This window comes from Apostichopus japonicus, chromosome 13, assembly GCF_037975245.1.
Source record: "Apostichopus japonicus isolate 1M-3 chromosome 13, ASM3797524v1, whole genome shotgun sequence".
NCBI lineage: Eukaryota > Metazoa > Echinodermata > Holothuroidea > Aspidochirotida > Stichopodidae > Apostichopus > Apostichopus japonicus.
Window position 1 is genome coordinate 8,978,138 of NC_092573.1, and position 24,851 is coordinate 9,002,988.

The 24,851-nt window shown below is 39.7% G+C and overlaps 1 protein-coding gene across 9 annotated transcripts in view; it reads left to right on the forward strand.

Annotated features, from left to right (window-relative positions):
- The window catches only part of LOC139978628 (uncharacterized), a 42,837-nt gene extending 19,538 nt beyond the window's left edge, over window positions 1–23,299 (forward strand). For 5 of the 9 annotated variants that reach the window (XM_071988993.1, XM_071988997.1, XM_071989000.1 and 2 more), the window contains 13 exons: window positions 1,652–1,702; window positions 2,517–2,567; window positions 3,452–3,502; window positions 4,798–4,834; window positions 4,959–5,018; window positions 5,234–5,293; window positions 5,509–5,534; window positions 6,691–6,747; window positions 7,202–7,252; window positions 7,475–7,525; window positions 7,743–7,793; window positions 14,272–14,322; window positions 16,588–23,299. In XM_071988993.1, the coding sequence (XP_071845094.1) occupies window positions 1,652–1,702; window positions 2,517–2,567; window positions 3,452–3,502; window positions 4,798–4,834; window positions 4,959–5,018; window positions 5,234–5,293; window positions 5,509–5,534; window positions 6,691–6,747; window positions 7,202–7,252; window positions 7,475–7,525; window positions 7,743–7,793; window positions 14,272–14,322; window positions 16,588–18,825 (2,835 nt within the window). In that variant the 3' untranslated portion in view covers window positions 18,826–23,299. Of the gene's footprint in view, window positions 1–739; window positions 767–1,651; window positions 1,703–2,516; window positions 2,568–3,451; window positions 3,503–4,797; window positions 4,835–4,958; window positions 5,019–5,233; window positions 5,294–5,508; window positions 5,535–6,690; window positions 6,748–7,201; window positions 7,253–7,474; window positions 7,526–7,742; window positions 7,794–14,271; window positions 14,323–16,587 lie in introns of those variants that run through there. The other 4 variants (XM_071989001.1, XM_071988995.1, XM_071988994.1 and 1 more) reach the window with 4 other exon arrangements.
- The last annotated feature ends 1,552 nt before the right edge of the window (window positions 23,300–24,851 follow it).

Here is a 24,851-nt window from a genome sequence, read left to right on the forward strand (position 1 = left end):
AACAAATTACATTTTTCAACGAATGTAATATTTGTACTATTGCACAAATGGAAACCATTCATTATTTGTTTCATACAACACCTTCAAATTTGGATATAATTGGATGTAAAATGCACTCATGCAACAGATTTTTTTGAACAGACAGGTTTCTATGCTCTCTTACCATTGAAAAAAGTGCTATCAAAAAAGTATAGCACATGGTTCTATTTCATAGAGTGCAATAGAGCGGATTTTGCATGCAATCGACGAGCAATGGACCAATCAAATGGCCGGAATATAATTAGGTGTTGTATAATATCTAAACACCTTCAGTCGTGGTAGCTGTATGTTAACATTATTACACTTTTATGACAGTATTGGTCAGTCAAGACATTTAGGGCAGAGGTGCCATTCAGAAGCTGTGTATCCCACTTTGTCATCACAAGGTTCCTAGATCAAGCTACTGTCAGACTATACAGTAGGTTAATCCTCTTCAGCCATTGATGAGCATATATGGCCTAATACGGGGGAAATGTTCCATCAGATAAGGAAGGCAATTGGTGGTCCCCGGAACCGAGTGGTAATAATATTGATAATACACTCCTGTATGGATGCCAATTGTGTGGACATTCTTGATCATTTTAATAACACACCCCAATATAGACAGGTCCTAAATCTCTAAGCATTATATTTATTTCAATCAAGATCAATAATTCACTGATTGTACTTTTTGCAGACAACTAATGAAGAGCATGATGAAGTACCTCAGGAGGAAATGAATACTATGGTATGTACCATAATATTTTGGTAAATTAATTTAAGACAATAATTATAGGTATGGGTATTAAACTATACAAGCTAGAATACACAATAGATGTAATCTATATACCCTAAGAATATAAAATATAACAGAATATAAATCCCTCATCTAACAGGTGAAAATATTCTACTGAACCCGTCCCATACCAAGCAGTTTTGAGGCTGCGAAACAAAGGATCGACCAGAAATATAGAAATAGCATAGTCTGAAGCAGTATCTATACGCTGTGTCAGCTATGATGATTTTCACACACATGATTCAGTGCATGGTACATTCAATTGTTGGTCAGAATCGGGACATACATACAGTCAAATGTGGTGCAAACTGTAGATTTGCATTGTTTCACACAGATGATTTGAGGATGGATACTTTTGTGGGCTATGGTAAATTTCACAAACATGATTCAATAAGCCCTAGTACATCTTTTAATTAAATTGTATCTAAACAACGTTAGTTGTGGTAGCTGCATGATAACTATATTACGCTATCGTGTATTGGTCAGTCAAGACATTTAGGGCAGAGGTGCCATTCAGAAGCTGTGTATCCCACTTTGTCATCACAGGGTTCCTAGATCAAGCTACTGTCAGACTATACAGTAGGTTAATCCTCTTCAGCCATTGATGAGCATATATGGCCTAATACGGGGGAAATGTTCCATCAGATAAGGAAGGCAATTGGTGGTCCCCTGAACCGAGTGGTAATAATATTGATAATACACTCCTGTATGGATGCCAATTGTGTGGAAATTCTTGATCATTTTAATAACACACCCCAATATAGACAGGTCCTAAATCTCTAAGCATTATATTTATTTCAATCAAGATCAATAATTCACTGATTGTACTTTTTGCAGACAACTAATGAAGAGCATGTTGAAGTGCCTCAGGAGGAAATGAATACTATGGTATGTACCATAATATTTTGGTAAATTAATTTAAGACAATAATTATAGGTATGGGTATTAAACTATACAAGCTAGAATACACAATAGATGTAATCTATATACCCTAAGAATATAAAATATAACAGAATATGCATATTGAATCCCTCATATAACAGGTGAAAATATTCTACTGAACCCGTCCCATACCAAGCAGTTTTGATGATTTTCACACACATGATTTAGTGCATGGTACATTCAATTGTTGGTCAGAATCGGGACATACATACAGTCAAATGTGGTGCAAACTGTAGATTTGCATTGTTTCACACAGATGATTTGACCATGGATACTTTTGTGGGGCTATGGTAAATTTCACAAACATGATTCAATAAGCCCTAGTACAATTTTTTTTTAATTGTATCTAAACAACGTCAGTTGTGGTAGCTGCATGTTAACTATATTACGCTATCATGTATTGGTCAGTCAAGACATTTAGGGCAGAGGTGCCATTCAGAAGCTGTGTATCCCACTTTGTCATCACAAGGTTCCTAGATCAAACTACTGTCAGACTATACCGTAGGTTAAAATTCTCTCCAGCTATGCATTGAACATATGGCCTCATACGGGGGAAAGGCTCCATCAGATAAAGAATATTGCATTGGTGGTCCCAGGAACAGAGCGGTAATTATTGATATTGTACACACCATGTATGGATGCCAATTGTTACATTCTTGATCATTTTAAGAACACATCCCAATAAAGACAGGTCCTAAATCTCTAAGCATTATATTTCTTTCAATCAAGATCAATAATTCACTGATTGTACCTTTTGCAGACAACTAATGAAGAGCAGGATGAAGTACCTCAGGAGGAAATGAATACTATGGTATGTACTAAAATATTTTGGTAAATTAATTTAGACAATAATTATAGGCATTGGTATTATACTATATACAAGCTAGAATACACAATATATATACCATAAAAATATAAAATATATCAGAATGGGCATATTGAATCCCTCATATAGAACAGGTGAAAATATTCTACTGAACCTGTTCCATACCAAGCAGTTTTGAGGCTGTGAAACAAAGGATCGACCAGAAATATAGAAATAGCATAGTCTGAAGCAGTATCTATACGCTGTGTCAGCTATGATGATTTTCACACACATGATTCAGTGCATGGTACATTCAATTGTTGGTCAGAATCGGGACATACATACAGTCAAATGTGGTGCAAACTGTAGATTTGCATTGTTTCACACAGATGATTTGACCATGGATACTTTTGTGGGGCTGTGGTAAATTTCACAAACATGATTCAATAAGCCCTAGTACACCTTTTTTTTTAAATTGTATCTAAACAACGTTCGTTGTGGTAGCTGCATGTTAACTATATTACGCTATCGTGTATTGGTCAGTCAAGACATTTAGGGCAGAGGTGCCATTCAGAAGCTGTGTATCCCACTTTGTCATCACAAGGTTCCTAGATCAAGCTACTGTCAGACTATACAGTAGGTTAATCCTCTTCAGCCATTGATGAGCATATATGGCCTAATACGGGGGAAATGTTCCATCAGATAAGGCAATTGGTGGTCCCCGGAACCGAGTGGTAATTATATTGATAATACACTCCTGTATGGATGCCAATTGTGTGGAAATTCTTGATCATTTTAATAACACACCCCAATATAGACAGGTCCTAAATCTCTAAGCATTATATTTATTTCAATCAAGATCAATAATTCACTGATTGTACTTTTTGCAGACAACTAATGAAGAGCATGATGAAGTGCCTCAGGAGGAAATGAATACTATGGTATGTACCATAATATTTTGGTAAATTAATTTAAGACAATAATTATAGGTATGGGTATTAAACTATACAAGCTAGAATACACAATAGATGTAATCTATATACCCTAAGAATATAAAATATAACAGAATATGCATATTGAATCCCTCATATAACAGGTGAAAATATTCTACTGAACCCGTCCCATACCAAGCAGTTTTGATGATTTTCACACACATGATTTAGTGCATGGTGCATTCAATTGTTGGTCAGAATCGGGACATACATACAGTCAAATGTGGTGCAAACTGTAGATTTGCATTGTTTCACACAGATGATTTGACCATGGATACTTTTGTGGGGCTATGGTCAATTTCACAAACATGATTCAATAAGCCCTAGTACACCTTTTTTTTAAATTGTATCTAAACAACGTTAGTTGTGGTAGCTGCATGTTAACTATATTACGCTATCGTGTATTGGTCAGTCAAGACATTTAGGGCAGAGGTGCCATTCAGAAGCTGTGTATCCCACTTTGTCATCACAAGGTTCTTAGATCAAGCTACTGTCAGACTATAGAGTACATGAAGGTTAAAAACCCCTTCAGCCATTGATGAGCATATGGCCAAATACGGGAAAGCTTCCATCATGCTAAAATACACAATATATTACTATATAATCTATAACCTAAGAATATAAAATATATCAGAATGGACATAGTCAATACCTCATATAACAGGTGAAATATTGTACTGTCTACTGAACCCGTCCCATATCAAGCAATTTTTAGGCTGCAAAACAAAGAATCGGCCAGAAATATAGAAATAGCATGGTCTGAAGCAACAGCTATTATGATGATGGTCATGTCAATCATAGCATTGGAATTCCATATCGGCCTGATAAAAAAACTGGACAACTATATTCAGTTTTGCTTACAGGTTCTGCATGAACTAGCTGTAAAGATGTTTGTATTTTGCTCTCCCATATCCATTCAATGAAATGGTTGACTCGGTACAGGAAGAGTCTCTTATGTTAGACAAATTCACTGATCTATGTTTTGCTCAGAAGCTGATCTTAGGACTGAACCTGTCTTGATGTCCTGGCCTAGTTGCGTGACCTATTCCTAGGGATTGGGGAAATGTTTTTTTTCTGACACAATATACCTTTTTCTTGTTCTTAGAAAATTCATGTTTTTCTGTTTTAACATAACAAATTAAAAAAGTTGATTGTGAAAATAGTTTGATCTGTTATTTTGTTACATTTAAATGTCATTCTAAATATGTTTCATACTTACTTTGTTAATTTTATTCTTGTTTTAGGAAACTGCATGCAAATCAACATCAGTCTCATTCACAGGTGAGTTTTATTGTGTTCAATCCGAACAAATTGTTTTAAATACTTTTAGAGCCATTTTACTTTTATTGAACTCACTAATTTTTATCAGTTCTGTAAACTGCAAACTTCATTTTCACTCTTTCAGAATCCCCAAATGGTGCATTATATTTTGATGCTGATCTGAGAAAATACCATCATTCACTTGGTAAGTGAAACAGCATTTAAATAGCCTTTTAATTGTTACCTATTAATTAACAAGTTTTCTTTATGTATTCTGTTAGATATTTTATGCTATATATATTTCATTATATTTTGATGCCGATCTGAGAAAAATGAAGCCTTTGGACTATTAATTTTTAATGAGAACACTCTCTTCATTGTCTTTATGACTTATCGATTTTCATTTTTAAATTGCCACAGATAACAACCCCAATGAGCCTGTGTTTTTGGATGAAATGACAGGGAATATGTACTCATATGGTGAGTTAAATTGACATGTTACCTGAATGTTTATTTAACCGACTGAATGCAAAAGTAACATTTTTGAATTTCTGTAATTACAAAATATTAAGATATTTCAGATATTTTTAGATATTGCTCTATCATGCCTATTTGGTATTGGCTAAACTTATTTACTGTAATAGGAATAGATGTATAATATCCAAAACTTAAACAATTATTCTTCATTTCAACAGATATTTGTACTGTATCCTGCCAAGAGGTAAAGTATATACAATTCTAATTTCCAGGGAAGAAATATTACCAAAATAAATTTTGTAGTATATTCTTAGCTATTCTTGTCTATGAAAGGAGGTGGTCATTGAAGCATAATATAACCAAAAATAAAAATGTTACTTCCAATTTAACTTTCATGTACGGAACATGTAAATTCACATGGTAAAATCAATACATGTTTTTTACAATTCAAATCGTGATTTTGGAACATATTCCACAGGCTTGTTTTGGTAAAAACTTCATCACATGAGTTATAAGGATTTGGAGAAGTTAACTTGAATAAATCCTAACTAAATGTTTTGACTCTGCTCCCACCCCCTCCCCCCTCCACAAAAAAAAGAGGAAAAAAATAATACATTGCCATATATACAGCATCTCAACAAAAATGTGCTAAATTCATTTCCCCATAGGAATCCTACAATTTTTATCAGTAATATGATACTAACATCAGAGGAAAATATTTAAAATTGGAATCTGTCAATTCATGATCATAGAAAAATAGGTTTTGTATCGAAATACACAAGAGATCAAAATAAGCAGATTTGTAGTAAATGCCCAAAGCTGTACATTCTAAGATTTGGCAGATACAGTATGTGCACGTTGTTGGTACAAACCATCAAAATGTGCTATAATGTACTTATGTATATGTTTCTGAAATACACACTGATTAACTATCAATGTATGCATGATATAACATGCATGTCATACCAATTATCTTTGAGGTGTAAGAAACATACTTTTCCCAAATTCCATGTGGTTTCTTGTTCCACAGCAGAACCACACAACAAGTAAATTTGAAAGAGTATAACTGCTTCCAATCCTGGAGTTTCATTAACAAAGTATATATATATAAATTTATAAGTTCCTTCAATTTTGCTCTTCAAATAGTAAAATGCTATCAGTTAAACTAAATGCAGCATTGCCTATTCTTTGATTCTATTTGTCCAGTAACAAACTGTTCTTCCTATAACAAATGATATGCAAAAAGTGTTAATAGTTACCCTAGGCCTGTATGCATTGCATCTATTGAATCCTTTGAAATACCAAAGGAGTATGTGCTGTAAATTTGCAAAAATGGCATAGAAATATTGTAGTTGATCACAGTTTAATTTTAGTATTAAATCAATTTATTTGATTTACAGGAGTATCCTGAACTTCAACCAGTATTTGATAAAATGATGCAGCAAATAGAAGAACAGGTAAACAGTCTTGCATAAATTATAGGCCTATCTCAGTGAATGTTTCCCAGCTGTCTTGATGATGCATATCTACAAGTATTAATTATCAGGGGTACTGTTAATTAGCTAAAGACTAGACTTTTAAGTCGCCAAAATGAAAAGATCTAGTCGCCATGGCCACCAGAATATACTGTATGTGAAAGGTGTGATCAGATTATCTGTGTGAAACTAGAATCTGCAGTTTGCTCCACACATGATAGTGTCTATGGGTACCATTGGCTTACAATTGCAACTGATCAATGTACCAATGAATCACTTGGCACTCCAGTAATGTTGGAAGGTGAAAGCCAAAGACCAAGAATTGGCAGCTAACTAACAATGTCAGGCAATATGTATTGCAGCTGGAGAGTTATATATTGTATATCAACAATGAATTTATATGGTTTATTGATTCACATTATTCTACTTCTTGCAGACATCTGATGATGATAGTGACAAAGCTATCTACGAAGAAAATGATTCCAAGGTATGTACAGTACTACCCTTGCAGTTACAGTAATTATTTCAAACCACACTTTTTCAAAAAACAATTGAGTCTCCTATTCCAGTTACAATGCAGATAAATAAATGGAATGGAAATATCACTTGAACAATATGTATTGCAGCTGTCACCTGGAGAGTTATATATTGTATATCAACAATGAATTTATATATGGTTTATTGATTCACTTTATTCTACTTCTTGCAGACATCTGATGATGATAATGACAAAGCTATCTACGAAGAAAATGATTCCAAGGTATGTACAGTACTACCCTTGCAATTAATTATTTCAAACCACACTTTTTCAAAAAACAATTGAGTCTCCTATTCCAGTTACAATGCAGATAAATAAATGGAATGGAAATATCACTTGAACAATATGTATTGCAGCTGTCACCTGGAGAGTTATATATTGTATATCAACAATGAATTTATATATGGTTTATTGATTCACTTTATTTTACTTCTTGCAGACATCTGATGATGATAATGACAAAGCTATCTATGAAGAAAATGATTCCAAGGTATGTACAGTACTACCCTTGCAGTTAATTATTTCAAACCACACTTTTTCAAAAAAACAATTGAGTCTCCTATTCCAGTTACAATGCAGATAAATAAATGGAATGGAAATATCACTTGAACAATATGTATTGCAGCTGTCACCTAGAGAGATTCAAAAACTTACTGGTTTGGATATTTACGAGTGACGAGCTTACCTGTCTCCTCACAACCTTAGCACCTCATTCTACCGTGCCTATAAAGTCCTGGTAAAATAATAACACTGTGCGCCCTCTATGACCGAACCCCCCCTTGGTCACTCCTCACTACTCATGAGACCACTCCTTAAAAGTGGCCTCACGGTCACCGAAATAGGGGTGGCCAGAATCCTCTGGCCACCCCCAAGGACTCCCGTCGACTAAACTTCTCAAAGGTGAGCCCTTAACAAAAGGCACTGATGCCTTCCTAGCAGGGAGAGTGTAATCCTCCCCGCCGCAGCGGGTAAGGGGGGGGGACACTCTCCTGAGCCCTGCAGGCGAAACTACCCTTTTTCCTAACAAGGAGCCTCATCCTGTAAAGGCCCAACACTTGCTAACCCTAAGACAACTTAGGTGAGTACGCCTATGAAAAACACAGGGTGCAAAGTTACCCTCACCGATAGACCTGGCCGGTGACTCTTAGTAGTTGTTGGCTCTGTCTATCTGGTGTTGTGCTTGGAGTCGTGAGCCTAGTCGAACGACTGCTCCCCCGTCCGGCTGTGTCCCACCCCCTCGGGGGAGGGAGGCGGGAATGGAGACAGGTAAGCTCGTCACTCGTAAATATCCAAACCAGTAAGTTTTGGAATATTTACTTCGCTCCTCGCTTACCTGTCTCCTCACAACCTTAGCACCGAGTGGCACTGCCCGATGGTGGGAGGCCCGAGGGGTGGGACCAAGTACCAACCGGCTACCACCGCGCTACCAAAAGCTGCCTCGGCGTGTAGAGTGTCAGGTAAGTAACAGGCGACGAACGTAGTTGGTGTTTTCCACGCTGCCACCTTGAGGATGTCCTGTATCGGGATACCGGCAGAGAGAGCTGTGGAAGCCGAGGCCCCACTGATGTTGTGATCTCTTGGCCGGGTATCCCCCCATCGTGAACGGGCGGATCATCTCTACTAGCCATCGGGATAGGGTATCCTTGGCGGCTGCTGTTTAAGGTGGTCGTGGCAGGATGAAAAGGGAGGTTGTTTGTCTCAACTTCTCTGTCCTGTTTAAGTACCACTTCAGTGCCCTGACTGGGCACCATCGCTTGTCCTCAGCCACTGATGAAAGGGTTTTGATTTCCGGAAAGAAAATGTCCCCGGGCAAGAAAGTCAAGGCCCGGTTCTTGGCAATAAGGGACGGGTCTGGAACTGTCCTCGCCCCATGGCCCTCGAATCTGATGTGGTTCTGTTTGGTTGTTAGGGCTTGGAGGTAACTCCTTCACGCTGACGCTACCGCAATGACGAAGAGTGTTTTCTTTGTAAGAGCAGCCAGGGAAACGTTCCCCGACGATTCGTACAGCGGCCCTGCCAGGGCATGCAGCACTGCTGAGAGCCCCGCAGAGGGGGCTAACTGTCTGACTCGTGGACGGCGATGAGCCATGCCTTTGGTGAGCTGGTCAATGTCTGGGTTAATGCCCAGCGTGGAGCCGTCTGGAAAACCAGACGTCCCCGTCTGGGGCCTGTGTGTGGGACCTGCGGCCTGGGACCCGGGGTCCGGAGGGAGCCACTAGGATGAGTTTACCCTTGGAGCTGCGAATCTTCCTCAGTATCTGGCTGATCATGCCAAAGGGGGGGGGGGAAGAATTTAAACCTCTGGTCCGTCTCAAGGCAGGGACCTGGCGCTATGTGGGAGGCTGCAGGTGGGACCGCCTGTTACAAAAGATGGGCAGCCCATTGTTGCCCTTTGTCGTAAGCAGGTCTATCAGAGGTATGCCGAACATGTGGAAAAACCTACCGCATGTTCCTTGCGAAGGGTTTACTCGTCGGGGTCGAGTTGTCCCCTGGGCAGAGCATCGGCCCTCACACTCTCCTTTCTGGCTATATGGGAGACCCATAGGGCCGTGCCAGATTCTGCAGCTGTGGTGACGGTCTCCCATGCCAGACGGCACAATCTCTCTGCCCTGGAGTCCTGAGAGCGAGGCGGAAGTACATGAAACCTGGTTATCTTTGCAAATAGAGTGTTGGGGCCGATCCTTTGCCCTGCTGACGCCACTGTGGTGCAGGAAAGTGGTTTCTCTGTATATGCTGCTAAAGAAGTCAAGGACAGTGGCCTGTATGATAACCTTGTTAGCGCCTGCAGTACAGCAGCACTCGCAGTACTGCTTGCATTACCACAGTACCGCTGATGACCCCTTTAGTTATCAACCAGTTGCAATCAGAAAACCTCTGAAGAAAAGTAATGCCTTGATGATGTAGACCTAAGCTGTACCCTGTAGGGAGGTTTAATGGAGGTTCTTTCCATGAAAAATAATATTAATAATAATATTGAGGGTTGAACTGCGCCGGCCTATCTATCGATAACGAAGCCAGAGGCGCTAGCAATATTACCCTGGTCAACAATAACCTGTTAAACAGAGAGAAATCCCTCCTGGATGGAAAGACGCAATGGAGATAAAGTGCCTTGCCCAAGGAAACAACAGAATGATCTGGCCAGGACTAAAACCTGCAAGCCTTAGATCACCAGTACACTGCCTACACCGCTTGACCACAGTGCTCTCCAAAAATTGAGTACTGAATGGATAGTTTGCTTCATCAGAGTCTTAATCAATGCTACAGCTGCTATGTGGCTTTTACAACTACAGTATATGTATGTATTTGTGTATGTAATTTAGATCATCCTGCAAGTAGGAACTTGTGAAGAAGCCTCATTGGCTTATCAAAGCCGCAAGCTGACCAAAGTCAGTCTCGTACATTCATATTTTAATGTCCATGACTATGAATTGTCAACAGCTCTGTAACTGGACAACATACATTAATCTTGGGGTGACTTGAACCGGGGACCTTTTGATTGGAAGGCACCGGGTTTAACCACTGAGCTAACTAAGCTACAGCCCTACTCACCAGGAACAAACTCCCAACAGGGGATGTGTAGGGTGGGTTTGTAGAAATTCCACCTCATAAATCCTGGCTGTTTAACGGAGTCCAGGGAGTTACTCAGCAAACACAAAGGCGTTACTAAATGTTTAGTCTTTTGCTATGATAGCGTTATTAGAGGTGTAAGAAATATGTTACCGAAACCCTTTAGGGGCTATTATTTCAAAACAATTTCCGTTAAGACATTAATATAACATTAATATAACGTAATATCTCATAGACATCTTATGTCAACGTTTTATCAACACCACATTTAACGTAATAAACACGTATTGAATGTTATGATAACGTACCCGTTACTTCTCAAATCTCTTCCTGTCGAGATGTGTCCATTTCGTAGTGCAGTAAAGGTATCCAGCTTCCTATTGAAACCACCTAGCGCCTAGGCTAGTCAAGACTAGGCCATCAGGTGCTACGAAATGCAACTCTGCTTAAGATGTCGGAACATCGAACATTGTTCATAAAGCGCATGCTGTATGTTTGGAGCGTGTTAGCGCTTGTAACTTGCTGGGGTTGTATCCTACCCCTTTTTCAACTTACTAACGCGTTTGTCTTGGTAATTCACCAAAGAAATAGGAAGAAAGGCTTATTCCATAGGATCGCTCACGTAGTCGATAGCTCGTTGCAGTAAAAGTTGAGCTTACACGTGTCAAGCCAGGTGGCTGCTTGGCCCCCCCCCTCCTCTCTTAACAAATGTGCCACGTTGTACCTTTTTTTCTGGCAGTTTGCCAAGGATCTATGAGCGTTATGTTTCCTGGCACTTTGCCAAGTCTCGAGAAAGTTCTCTTCCTAGCAGTTTGCCAAGGTTTTAAAGTAAACGGAATACTGTAAGTCATGAGAACCGATTTAAAACCCCTCAGTCTTACGCATTTTAACATGTTCTGGAAGTGGGTTCACCAGTGTTTTAAACGACAGTGTTTTTAAACACAAGTAAGATTTTAACCTAGGCAAATGGCGATGAATTATGATTAGAGAGGAGTATAATTAGCGAGGAGAATATGACCCATGAGTGTCTGCAGGTACTCGATAAATAAACACACATTTGGGATGTGTAGTGGTAGCGGTGTTTTTCCGCAAATGATTCGAACCTGTCGTCGCCGCTCAAGCTGCTAGTTCCGGGGGGGGGACACTCCCCCTATTCTGGGAAGCGGGAGTAACCGTCCTCTGTAACCCCGAAATCTAGGGGTCGACCTCGTCGTCTAGGCCGGACAGGTTGCCCGACGCTCTGCAAACCAGGTCGTCCTTGCCGGGGAACAAATCAGGTTCCATTCTTTGGTCTGGGATTGATCGTGGTGTCGCGGCCGGGCTGGCCGTGGGTTGCGATCGCTCCTCGGCACCGATGTCTGTGTTCGGTGTCTGGGGATAAGTATTTCTCCCTTTGCCGTGGGAACCTGGCTCGGGGCTGGTTCTCTTTTCGGATTGGGCGCTTGCCCCTGCTACCCCGTTCTGGGGGCCCGGCATTGGTAATCTCGTCGGTTCCCGGCCTCAGGACCGGCCGCGGCTCCGGTTAGGGGGTCTGCGGGCCGGGCTTCTGCACCTGCTACCCCATTCTGGGGGCCTAGCAGTTGTTAATCTCGTTGTAAATGTTGTTGTAGTTGTAAATGTTATTGTAAATGTCGCAGTTGTAAATGTTGTTACTCTCGTAGGCTCCCGACTTCGGGACCAGTTTTGGATCCCGTTTGGAGATCTGCGGACCGGGCTTCTGCCCCTGCGCCCCCGTTCTCGTCGGGCCCGGGCCCTCCGGAGCCAATCTCTGAGGACCCAGCAGTCGATTGTATAGCTCTGGTTCCCGGCTCCGGGGGCGGTCTCGGATCTGGAGTGAAAACTCGGTTCTGCCTTCCCTTCGAGTCTCGCCGGACCCGGGGTCTCGCCGGACCCGGGGCCTCGCCGGACCCAGGCTCCCGGAGCCCGTCTCTGTGTGCGTACCACGCCGGGTACCACCACGCCGGTATTCCTCGACCCGGACATTCTGTCCTTTCCGGTGGGATTTTTTTTTTTTTTTTTTTTTCTCGCCGGACCCGGGCTCCCCGGAGCCTGCTATGGGACCGGCTCCGTTTCAGCGACCCCTCGGTCGTACTCTCTCTCTCGGACCCGAGCTCTCCGTGGCCTGTAGCCCGCGCTCCATGGGTCTCTCTTGCTGCGACCCGGACTGAGACGTTGCCTCTAGCCCGGCCGAGCCGTGCCTCTTCTCAAGAGGTCTTTTCTTGGCAGGAGCCTTGCTCCTGCCCTTCCCTCTGGCCGTAATCAACCGGACGTCGCCGGGACCGTTAGGGGTACTCTTTCTCTCTCTCTCCACCTCTCCTTCGGCCCTCTCCTGGCCACTTTCCTCCACCTCTCTCACCACTTCTCCCTCCTCCTCTCTCTCTCTCTCTTGTCTCTCCTATATCTTTTTCTGGGGCACCGATGGCCTAAGGAATCAAGTCCAGCCTGCCCTAAAGCTTGCTTCTTAGACTCGTAAGCCACTGGTCTATCTAGTGCCACTGGGCTGGCGAAAAATTTATGCAGACCAGGCATGGGTCCCGTCTGGTGTAGGTTCTACACTTAGGACACAAATCGTGTTCGACCCAGGTTCTGCCTGGCCGAAACATCGAAAGTTAAAAAAAAAAACTTCAGCTGGTTACGAGACAAACTAAAACGCCCGAATTAAGGAAAGACTAACTCTTAAGCTTACGGAAAAATGCAAACTAGCAAGAGAACGGGAGAGAACGGGAGGTACATAACGGTGAGTAGAGGTACGTAGCGTAACCTAGCAACGGCAAAATACGAAAAACGCTATGAAGTGGCCTAACAAAATCAACACAAGCTGAAAAAGAACATGAGAGAGCGAAATATAGAAGAAGAAATCGTGAATAGAAATACAATGTAGACATGCTATGAACATGAAAATACAACGACACGCCTATAGCGTGGGGAAGGGAAATTGGCGGGAAACCTAGGCAGTTCGCGGAACTGCTACCCCCGCAAAAAACCTAAGGGCGGAAACGCACTAGGAATAAAAACAGTCCCCAAAACCCTCCCTTTCAACAAAAAAGGATACTTATCGGGCTGGAAAGGACTGCAATACTCCTAAGAATCCGAGGAAAGAAACTTCCAAAGATCGCTAAAGAAAACCAAGACGAAATCCAAGGGAAATATATCCACAAGAAATTCACGTGAAGACACTTTTAATGGTAGAATGAGTAGTGAGGAGTGACCGAGGGGGGGGGAGGGGTTCGGTCATAGAGGGCGCACAGTGTTATTATTTTACCAGGACTTTATAGGCACGGTAGAATGAGGTGCTAAGGTTGTGAGGAGACAGGTAAGCGAGGAGCGAAGTAAATTTCTATATTGTATATCAACAATGAATTTATATGGTTTATTGATTCACTTTATTCTACTTCTTGCAGACATCTGATGATGATAATGACAAAGCTATCTATGAAGAAAATGATTCCAAGGTATGTACAGTACTACCCTTGCAGTTAATTATTTCAAATCACACTTTTTCAAAAAACAATTGAGTCTCCTAATATTCCAGTTACAATGCAGATAAATGAATGGAATGGAAATATCACTTGAACTTAATAAGAACCATGATGGCATTAAATTTCATGCATGAGAAGAGTTAAGGCAATCTGAGTGAATCTCATAGTATATACCAGAACATATATATAGAGAGGCAACATTTCATCAATATGAAGAATTTCTTTCTCACCAATAAATGGAGACCTATTAAAGTAGAATCATGAAGCAAACAAACATACCCTTAACTACCTTTAAGTATTAGGCATTAGTGTTGTATTACTGTAGTTCCACTAAAATTAGATCAAAATAATAGTCCTTATATTCTTCATAGAAACAACATAAGGAAGCGGTACATATATCCTCCAATCTAAATTATCTGTATGAAATGATGGAAGTCTGCAGTTGCACCACAACTGACAGTGAGTATGGGTACCACTGACCTACAACTGTATGTTAGTACAATGCATGCATGTGTGTCGCTCAAAAGTATGCATAAAAAATCGTGTGTGGAAGTAGTGTTACATATAGGATTTAAAAAAATAGTTGATGAGATTTTCATGTCATGGTCTGTCAATTAAACCCAACTTCTGTTTGTATAGGAACAAAGCACACTAGTGTCAGTGGCGTAACTCTCATGCTCTCGGGGGGGGGGGGAGGCAAACCTCCAGGCACCCGGGCTAAGGGGCACCCAGGCCTGGATACCCTTTCAACACGATAATACTTTGTTTGCATGGCTATAATGGCTTAGGAAGAGAAGTAGAAACCTTTACCCACTTTACGCTTTTCACCCTATAAATATCAAAACCTTGAAAAAAATCCAGAATTTATAAGCATTATGATATGGTCAGGCCACAATCAGGGCCTATCAGTAGACTAGCAGCGAGTGACGAATCTTTGAAAGTACAGAAATTGGAAAAGATGAATACATTACTTTTAAGGCTAACTATTTTTACAACTTAACATGATTAGTTCATTAAAACATGAATTAAAATTGATCTAAAGTTCACAATCATTTGTAAGTTACAATCATTTGTAAGTTACAATCATTTTTAAGTGGCTATATGGCTTTCAAAACCAAAATTAATTTACTGTGCTGCACCATGCACACCATAGGTCAGAGGCGTCCCAATCCGTCGCTTTTGCACTGGGCACCCCAAACCAACGTTACGCCACTGTGTAGTGGTTAGTAACCAGCATTTATTCCATTTTAGCACAAAACATACACAAGATTAACCAAATATCATATTTACTCTAATTGCATAGATTTAGCATACAGTCTCCTACTATATGACAGTCTGTATACAATATTTATGTGAGTGCGCAACTTAATTTAGTGAGGTGCAAATTGACCAATCAGCATTTGCGACACCCACAATAGGATTTCACTCCACAAAAATCTACACATGAATTAACAAATTGACAAATTAATAGCATTTCTCCATAGCGTTAGATTGTAGTTCAATCAAATAAGTTTTTTGCGGGCTGCAATTAATTCACACAAAAAGTTTGTGTTTTCAGAATTAAATTTGATTAGAAAATCTTTGAAACAGTGGCCCCATCAGAGCAAACATGTCCCAACGATTGGTACCTTGACACCTGTTTTTACTACAAAGCAAAAACAACAACACACGGAGTGTTTACGTTCAGTCACAGTTGTTAAACAATAACAGGAATTCATGTTCTTGTGTAACGACATATGACATGGCAGTTTGTCGCAATCAGGGATGTTCTTGGCCCCTAACTATAGTCACTTTACATGTACCTGATTTGCAAATCAATATTAACATAGTCCTAATACATGCACATGGTTTTGTGTTTGTCTTAGCCCAGTGGCACTTCTATTAGATTGAATATGGCATTTGCCACTTTTAAAAAAACATGCATAAAGTTACTGATGGACATTTTTTTCAAAGCTAACAAAATAACTAGATTATTGCACTACAGTTGGTATTCTAAGACTGTCATGCCAAAAAGTAAGATATTATATACCGATTCCCTAGAAACTCTATGGAAAGCAGTGGCGGATCCAGGATTTCTGAAACGAGGGGCCCTCTTAATTTTCGCAAGGGGGTGGGGGGACCCGCTGGTCCTGCCCTTGGAAAGTTATGCATAGCTTGCCATTTGAGATGCATTATACAGTACATGTAGTTCAAGGAAATTCTGTATTTGTATTAAATTTTCATGTCTTTTTACATTAGATTCCAAAAAGGCTAAGGAAACTTAGACAATTAAGAAGCTACTCTAAAGATGATGCTGTCGAAAGTGATTTTGTACCATTTGATGAAGAAAGCGACACCTCTTCAGAAGAAGATGCTAACACATCAGATGAAGGCTATGCTGCTGATGAGAATCAACCCAGTACTAGTAATAAGGTATGTGTATTATCAACAGAGTACACTGCCCCAGAGGAAAAATCAAAAAGAGCTTGGAACAGACAACACTACTGCATCTACTGTGAGAAAACTGTTCTACAAATAGCACGACATTTCAAAACTCATCATTTTGATGAATCATTGGTGATTAAGGCCTTAAATGAACCTAAAAAGTCAAAGGAACGAAATGCCATTTTTGAAGAATTAAGAAAAAAGGGGGACCATGCCCACAATATAAAAGTCTTCAAAGAAGGAAAAGGTCAACTTTTGGTGTATAAAAGACCACAAATGGGGCTACTGGATGCAGAGGATTTCATTCCTTGTCCAGATTGTCACGGATATTTTGCAAAAAGATCTCTCTGGAGACACCAGAAAAATTGCACCTCAGAATCTAAAAATGAAAGTAAACAAACCTTGGGCCTTCGGAGAGCTGCCAGAGTACTGCTTCCCACAAAGGCAGACTGCAGTTCAAAACTGCAGAACATACTTGCAGGTATGAAGGCTGACAATATTGTATTAACAATACGTGCAGATCCTTGGTTATGCAAATTGGGGGAACACTACATCAATGACAGCCCAAATGCACACTACATTGTATCAGATAGGATGAGATCTGTTGCACGTCTTCTTCTCGAGACCCAAAAGCTAAATTGTGCCATAAAATCAGCTAAAGATTTAGTAAATCCATGCCATTTTGATAATGTAATTTCAGGTGTGAAGGGCTGCTGTGGGTTTGACGATGCATCGCAAATGTTTGCCACACCATCATTGGCTAAAAAGCTAGGTCAAAGCTTAAATGTGCTGGCAGATATAAGTATTGCAGAAGCAATAAAAGCTGCAGATGCTTCACAAGAGAACATGGCCGAGCAATTCTTAAAGCTTAAGAAATTGCAGTGGAACAAGAAAATTGCCACTAAAATCTACAAACAGCAAAGCAAACAAAAGTGGCAAAAGCCCCCTAAAATACCACTAACAGCTGATACTGTGAAATTGTATCAACTATTATCATGTAACATAAAAGAGACAAAAGAAAGTTTGAAAACAGAGGTAACAACATCGCTATGGAGGGAGTTGGCCTCACTAACTCTTACACAACTGATAATGTTTAACAGACGTCGACCTGGGGAAACCCAGAATCTTAAACTGGAAGATTACAAACAACAAACAGGGCAAAAAAAAGACTTTCAAGATGAGATATATGATTCACTTCCAGTAGCACAAAAAATTGCCTCAAAAAGGCTAAGCCTAATAATGACAAGGGGTAAGCGAGACCGCGGTGTTCCAGTAATGCTAACCCCCAACATGAAAGATTCAATAGAAATACTGAACAACACTAGGGAACTTGCTGGTGTTGATCCCCAAAACCCTTACATCTTTGCATGCCCATCAGGGGAGTCTCTACAGCCTCTTCGTGGATATGATTGCCTGCATAAATATGCACAACAGTGTGGGGCTCAAAATCCTGAACGCCTTACAGCCACAAATATGAGGAAGCATCTTGCTACATTGTCACAAATTTTGAATCTTTCAGAATCAGAATTAGAACAACTGGCTAATCACTTGGGGCATAATATCAGTGTTCACAAAGAATACTACCGCCTTCCACAAGATGTGATATTTCTTGCGAAAGTCAGCAAACTGTTACTTACTGCTGAAAAGGGCCATATTCATAAGTATCAAGGAAAAGCTTTGGCAGATTTTGAAATAGATAATAAAGAACTCTTGTCAGATAGAGAAATGTCTGATGAGAATGAAAGTGAGATAGATGAAGTTGAAACTCAAGAAATACCTGATAGCCAGGCTCATACAACTGTCAATACAAAATACAAAAAGAGAGTAATATCCTCAAGAACAAAATGGAGTAAACATGAAGAAACGGCTGTCATGAATGACCCACAGCTTAAGAAAGCCATCAAAACCATGCATCCTCCTGCATACAAAGCATGTCATGATGCAAGAGAAAACAATGCCTGTTTGCAAAATAGGTCAATTACACAAATCAAATCCAAAGTTTGGAACATTATACAGAAAAAATCTAAAGCACAGTTACAAAAGGAGCATTAGGACCTTTACACTTAACCAGTTTCCAGGGTTGTATTCTTCTTTGTCCAAGTGTGATCTCAGACAAGTCATTTTGAGAGAAAAAAGTAAACTGACATTGTATTCCCTATTTGAATCTAAATTGTGATAAAGAATGGTCTGTTCTAGATAACATCTTAATCTCAAATTCAATGCCTGGATTCTGGATTATATACACACCATCTCTTCCATTTAAATAGCCTGTGTTGTACATTTGTTAGTGATATATAACCAAGAGGTATATTTTCAAGTGAGCTACTGTACAGTAGTGTAGTAAATAATAGCTGAGCAAAATGTGCAACAAATAATGAGACATATATATAGCTTCAAGATTACCATGTTGTATTCTATATCACAGTATGGTACAAATGGGATAAATTAGCATGTTGAAAACACTACAAATTCGCAACAATATAATGCTTCTTACTGATTTGCCATTGTAATAGTTGATGATACTGGAAAATGTGAACAAACATTTACTCATTACTGCCAGCGAATTTATTCAGAAAAATCTTCACACTCCAATATTAAGGATATCACACACCCTTGCATATTGCCTAATTATAACATCATGATGCATGGTTGCACCAAGTGAGCTTTCATGCATTAATTGGGAGCTACAGTATTCAATACAGTTTGCACTTATTTGTAAGGAGTCTGATGTCAATACTGGAAATGCTTGGAGGAATCAAACATTTAATGCTGCATGATTGCATAACCAAGGATCTGCATTGTTATACTAGTACAATATTGGCAGCCGGCCTATACAAATACAATTTATATAAAAAAGTATAAAAAAAGGAATGAAAACCTGTCAGAAATACTTCCAGCCATTAATGACATGATAATAAGATTTTATTCTGAAATATAAGATACAACATTATTTTTAATTAGTGTCTGATAATCAAAAATTTAATTCTAGCAATACTGATCGATCCCGAACTGATCTTTTTCGGTTTCATGGGTTGGATCACATTTGGACAGGATGTCCACTTGCAGTTGGAGATATGTATGTGTGGAAAAGAGGGGTGGGAATGCGGAGTAGAGAGATGCCTCACTAACATACCATATGATGATGAAACAACATATTTTTGATCAATTTGCCTTTTTATTGTTTTTTTGGTTCAATTTATATGAACTTATATGCAGTATTGACATTTACTTTCATACATGTACATGTACTCTATTATGCCACATACAGTACACCAGAAAAGTACTGTAAGGAGGAGGTCGACCATGACCTCTGAATCTGTCCTAGCAGCTAACTTTACCAGTGAAATAGCATTGCAACAAGGAATTTGAACCGTTGACAGTTTTATTAATAATTATACAATCTACATTTTCACTCAAAATTGTACATATATTCATGGATTGAAACACTACAATTAACAATGAAATTCAATATTTGTAAATGTGTTTGTATGCATATACTGTAGATTTGTACATTTTCAATAAAAAGTCCTTTTACCATGCTGTCAATATTAATTCGAACAACCAAGATAGCATTCACATAACAATATTTGTATGTTTAAACTTCAACAGTTAAAGTTAAACAGTTGATTACATTTTTATAGTTAATCACACATTATTATTCTACTTGTTAAATGAATTCAAATTGTGTATTCTGTTCTTTTTATAGATGTTTCTCATTCTTTCTCTGTTTACACATTATTGAAAATACCAAATTTAAGTACTGAAATGAGTGCTGAATATCACAAATGTGAGTGCAATGTTTTTTAAGTCATGTAGATTTTGTAATGTTAGTTTTGTGCACTCTTGGAAAAAGTAATTTCTATGTCCCACAATATGATTAGGCAAGCAATATTAAATTTTGAATTACTTCAGTGCATCAATGTTGGATACATATTTTAAAGTCAATGCATGTGTATTTTATGCATTAGTAAATTAGTTAATTTCATGAAAAGGCAATATGCTACTCAATATATTTACTGTATAATTTCATTAACATTTTAATTGACTTTTCTACTGATTCTGGAAAAAATGAAGCCCAGACATCCATGGTAATAATTGAGAATGTACTACAGATGAAGTCTTGCCAAGGGGGTGGATCCAGAAGTTTATTTTGGGGTCCCCCATCCATAGTTTAATTTAGCAGTGCCAGGTTTAACAGGGATGCAATTAAATTAGAATCCTGCATTTAAATACTGAAACATTACTTTAATGTGATAAAATTCAATGCTTAATGATTTATATATGTTAATTGTGTGCCACACTTCGAAAAAGAATAATTCAATATTTTACAATATTATTGGAAATGTGGCAAAGTCAATATAAAATTTGAGTCTTGCATTTCATTATGTACAAAGTTTGAACTCATTCAGTCATGTAAATATCATTTCAGCATTGATGATATACTTTATGATAGTGCAAATTTAAGATTTGTTTGAATGTAGTAGTACTTAATTCATTTTGTTGGGTAGAAATGGCTTATTAACTTGAGGGTATATAGATCCAGTGAGGAGCATTTTTTATCAATTTTTTTATTGCTTCTTAGTGTCAATTTATATGAACTTTATGCAGTATTGCCATTTACTGGCATTTCATACCCCATTACACAGTACACCAGAAAAGTACTGTGAAGATCAGCTCAACCATGCTCTCTGGATCTGCCCTTGCAGCTAACTACCACTGAACTGTAACCATGATTGAACCATTGACTGTTGTATCACACATATTACATTTTATTGAAATTTAATAACTGTAACATCTGCTTTTTTTACTTAATTTGTACATATATATTCATGCATTTAAGCACTAAAATTAACAATTAAATGTTTTGAATTTATGTAGATTCAATGAAATTCTTCAATTTATATTACATTTGTACATATATATTCATGCATTTAAGCAATAAAATTAACAACTAAATGTTTTGAATTTATGTAGATTCAATGAAATTCATCAATTTATATTACATTTTCAATAAAAAATGTCCAGTGACAGTACATCTTGTTGTCAATATTAATTCTAACAATCAAAATTGTACCACTCACTTGAACAATATTTGTATTTTTATACTTTGTTTAACAGTTGAGTTATTTTAGTTAATTAATCCTTTCAGGTTGACATTGTATTATTCTGCTTGTTATTAAAATTTTAAATTGTAAATTAACAATGAAAAAATGTGTTCTTTTCATTTCTGTTCCAGTGTATAAAAATGGTGTTAAGGTCAACTATGAACTAGTGCTGGCCTCAATCAGCTGTTGGCTGAGATGATGGGATATAGCCACCATCCCAAATCTGGGTTGTTCACCTTGCATCTAAGATATTACCTAGTTGGAATTGAAACAAATCCAACTTTTGGCTATCAGCTAGGAAAATGCTAGTGGGATGATTTCATTTGGTATATTTTATTGAGCATTGTTTTATTCAAATCAATTGCAATGGTGTTATTAAGGGATATATTGTCTAGCACATTTGTGGTTGTATTGTCATCATTGCCACTTAGTCTACAATGTTAATAGGATTACTACGATACTTTGTATGAAATTTGTTTGAAATTATAGCATTAAACATTACAACATGATTAGAAGCTGTGCTGTAATTTAGAATCTATACTCGAAAATGGCACTAATTGACTTACTTTCAGCATGGCCAATGTTTTTTCACATCAACCACACCGATATAGAGTTAGGCAAGGGTGGATACAGGGGGGGGGCAACTGGGGGCAATTGCCACTCCTTCACGATTTTGGGTTCAGACACTTGGACACTCGGGACCTAGAAATGGACAGTCTGGACTTAGAAATGGACAGTCTGGACCTGAAATTGGACGCTCGGGACCTAATAGTAGACAGTCGGGACCTAATGAATAATGGACAGTCTGGACTTGATAGCTTATTCCTCCTGTCTCAGAAACGGACCCCTAGGTAAAACTTTAAAGTGCCCTCATTACAGGAGTAAACGACTTGAAACAAGTTTAAGATCATCACTTGATAGTACGCATCGAGTTACATCACGACACCAATTTATGTCCCGAAAACTATGTCGAATATGCTAACCCTAAGCTAACCCTAGCTAACCCACATTTAACGTAAACACGTAATGAATGTTATGATAACGTACCCGTTACTCCTCAAATCTCTCCATGTCGAGACGTGTCAATTTCGTAGTGTAGTACAGTAGAAGTATCCAACTTCCTATTGAAACCACCTAGCGCATAGCCACGACTAGGCTATCAGGTGCTACAAAATGCAACTGTGCTTAAAATGTCGGAACATCGAACATTATTCATGAAGCGCATACTGTATGCTCGGAGCGCTTGTACCTTCGCTGGGGTTTTATCCTACCCCTTTTCCAACTTACTAACGCGTTTGTCTTGGTAATTCACCCAAAAAGTAGAGAGAGAGGCTTATTCCATGGGATCGCTCACGTAGTCGACAGCTCGTTGCAGCAAACGTTGAGCTTACACGTGTCAATCCAGGTGACTGCTCGCCCCCCCCCCCCCCCTCTCATAACAAATATACAGCGCGGGTATATCTTCTTGGCAGTTTGCCAAGGTACTAAAAAGGGCTTCGTTTTCCTGGCACTTTGCCAAGTTTCGAGAACGTTCTCTTCCTGGCAGTTTGCCAAGGTACTACGAGACTGTACTAGAATCGCTTCAGTTTTGCGCATTTTGACATGCTCTAGAGGGGGTTCCACAAGCGTTTTAAACAACAAAACACAAGTAAGGTTTCAAACCTAGACATATGGCGATGAATTATAATGAGAGAGAAGTATAATTAGCGAGGAGAATATGACCCATGAATGCCCAGGAAATCTATGTCATGTCCTGGTTTCTGCTGGTACTCGTTAAACACACATTTGGGATGTGTAGTGATAAATGGTGTAGCGATTGCAGTGTCTTTCCGCAATTGATTCGAACCTGTCGTTGCAGCTCAAGCTGCTAGTTCCGGGGGGCAACACTCCCCTGATGAAAGAGACTTTTCCCCCTCTTGGAAGCGGGATTAACTTTGAGGCTGGGGATACGTATATCTCCGTTTGCCGTGGGAACCTCGCTCGGGCCGGCTTTCTTTTCGGATTGGGCGTTTGCCCTTACTACCCCGTTCTGGGGGCCCAGCAGTTGTTGATCTCATCGGTTCCCGGCTCCGGGACCGGCTCCTGGGATCCGGAGTGGAACCTCGGTTCCGCACTCCCTGTGAGGGCTCGCCGGACCCGTGGTCTCGTCGGACCCGGGCCCCCGGAGCCCATCTCGGTGTGCGTACCTAGCCGGGTACCACTCCCCTCGACCTGGACATTCTGTCCGTTCCGGTCGGAATTTCAAATGGGCTATTTATTGGCCTTGAGCCTTGCCCTTGCCTTCACCCTTGGTCATAGAATCCGGACGGTGCCGGGACCTTGGGGGCAATATCTCTTTCTCCTCTCTCTCTCTCCTCCGGCCTCTCTCGCCGGACTCGGGCTCCCGGAGCCTATCTTCCTCAAAATAACCCCCCTATCATCCCAGGGAGGGATCGCTGGACCTCCCATCTACCACAACGTTTTAAGTTTTACCTCTTAAAGTGCCCCCAGTCAACAGGAGGGGGTTTCAAGAAGACGTATTTTTTCACAGTTTTCAAAACAAAAACACCTATTTTCCCATAAATAGAATTCATAATGATAAATAACCTTTCCTGATAAGAAAATTACACGGTCTTGGTAGCTAACGCAAGCTGATAGTCTCTGCTACTTACCCTGAAATGGTGTTGTCGCTGAAATCCCATGTGTGGGCGTGAGGAGGGTCCAAGAGAGGTCCAAAAGCGAGATTCCTCCTTATACTCTCATGTTAAATTTTGTATTTTTTCTGTTTTTTCTCTCAAAATAACCCCCCTATCACCCTAGGGGGGATCGCACTCCCAATTATGTTACCATTTTGGACAGCAGACATCCCAGTGGTGGTATGCTGTCAAAATGGACCCAAAAGGGCCTGGCTCCTGTGCGTGGTAAGGCCTGCAAGGTCCAAAGCGGGTTCCCTCCGTATACTCTAACGTTAAATTATTGACTTATTTCGGGGTT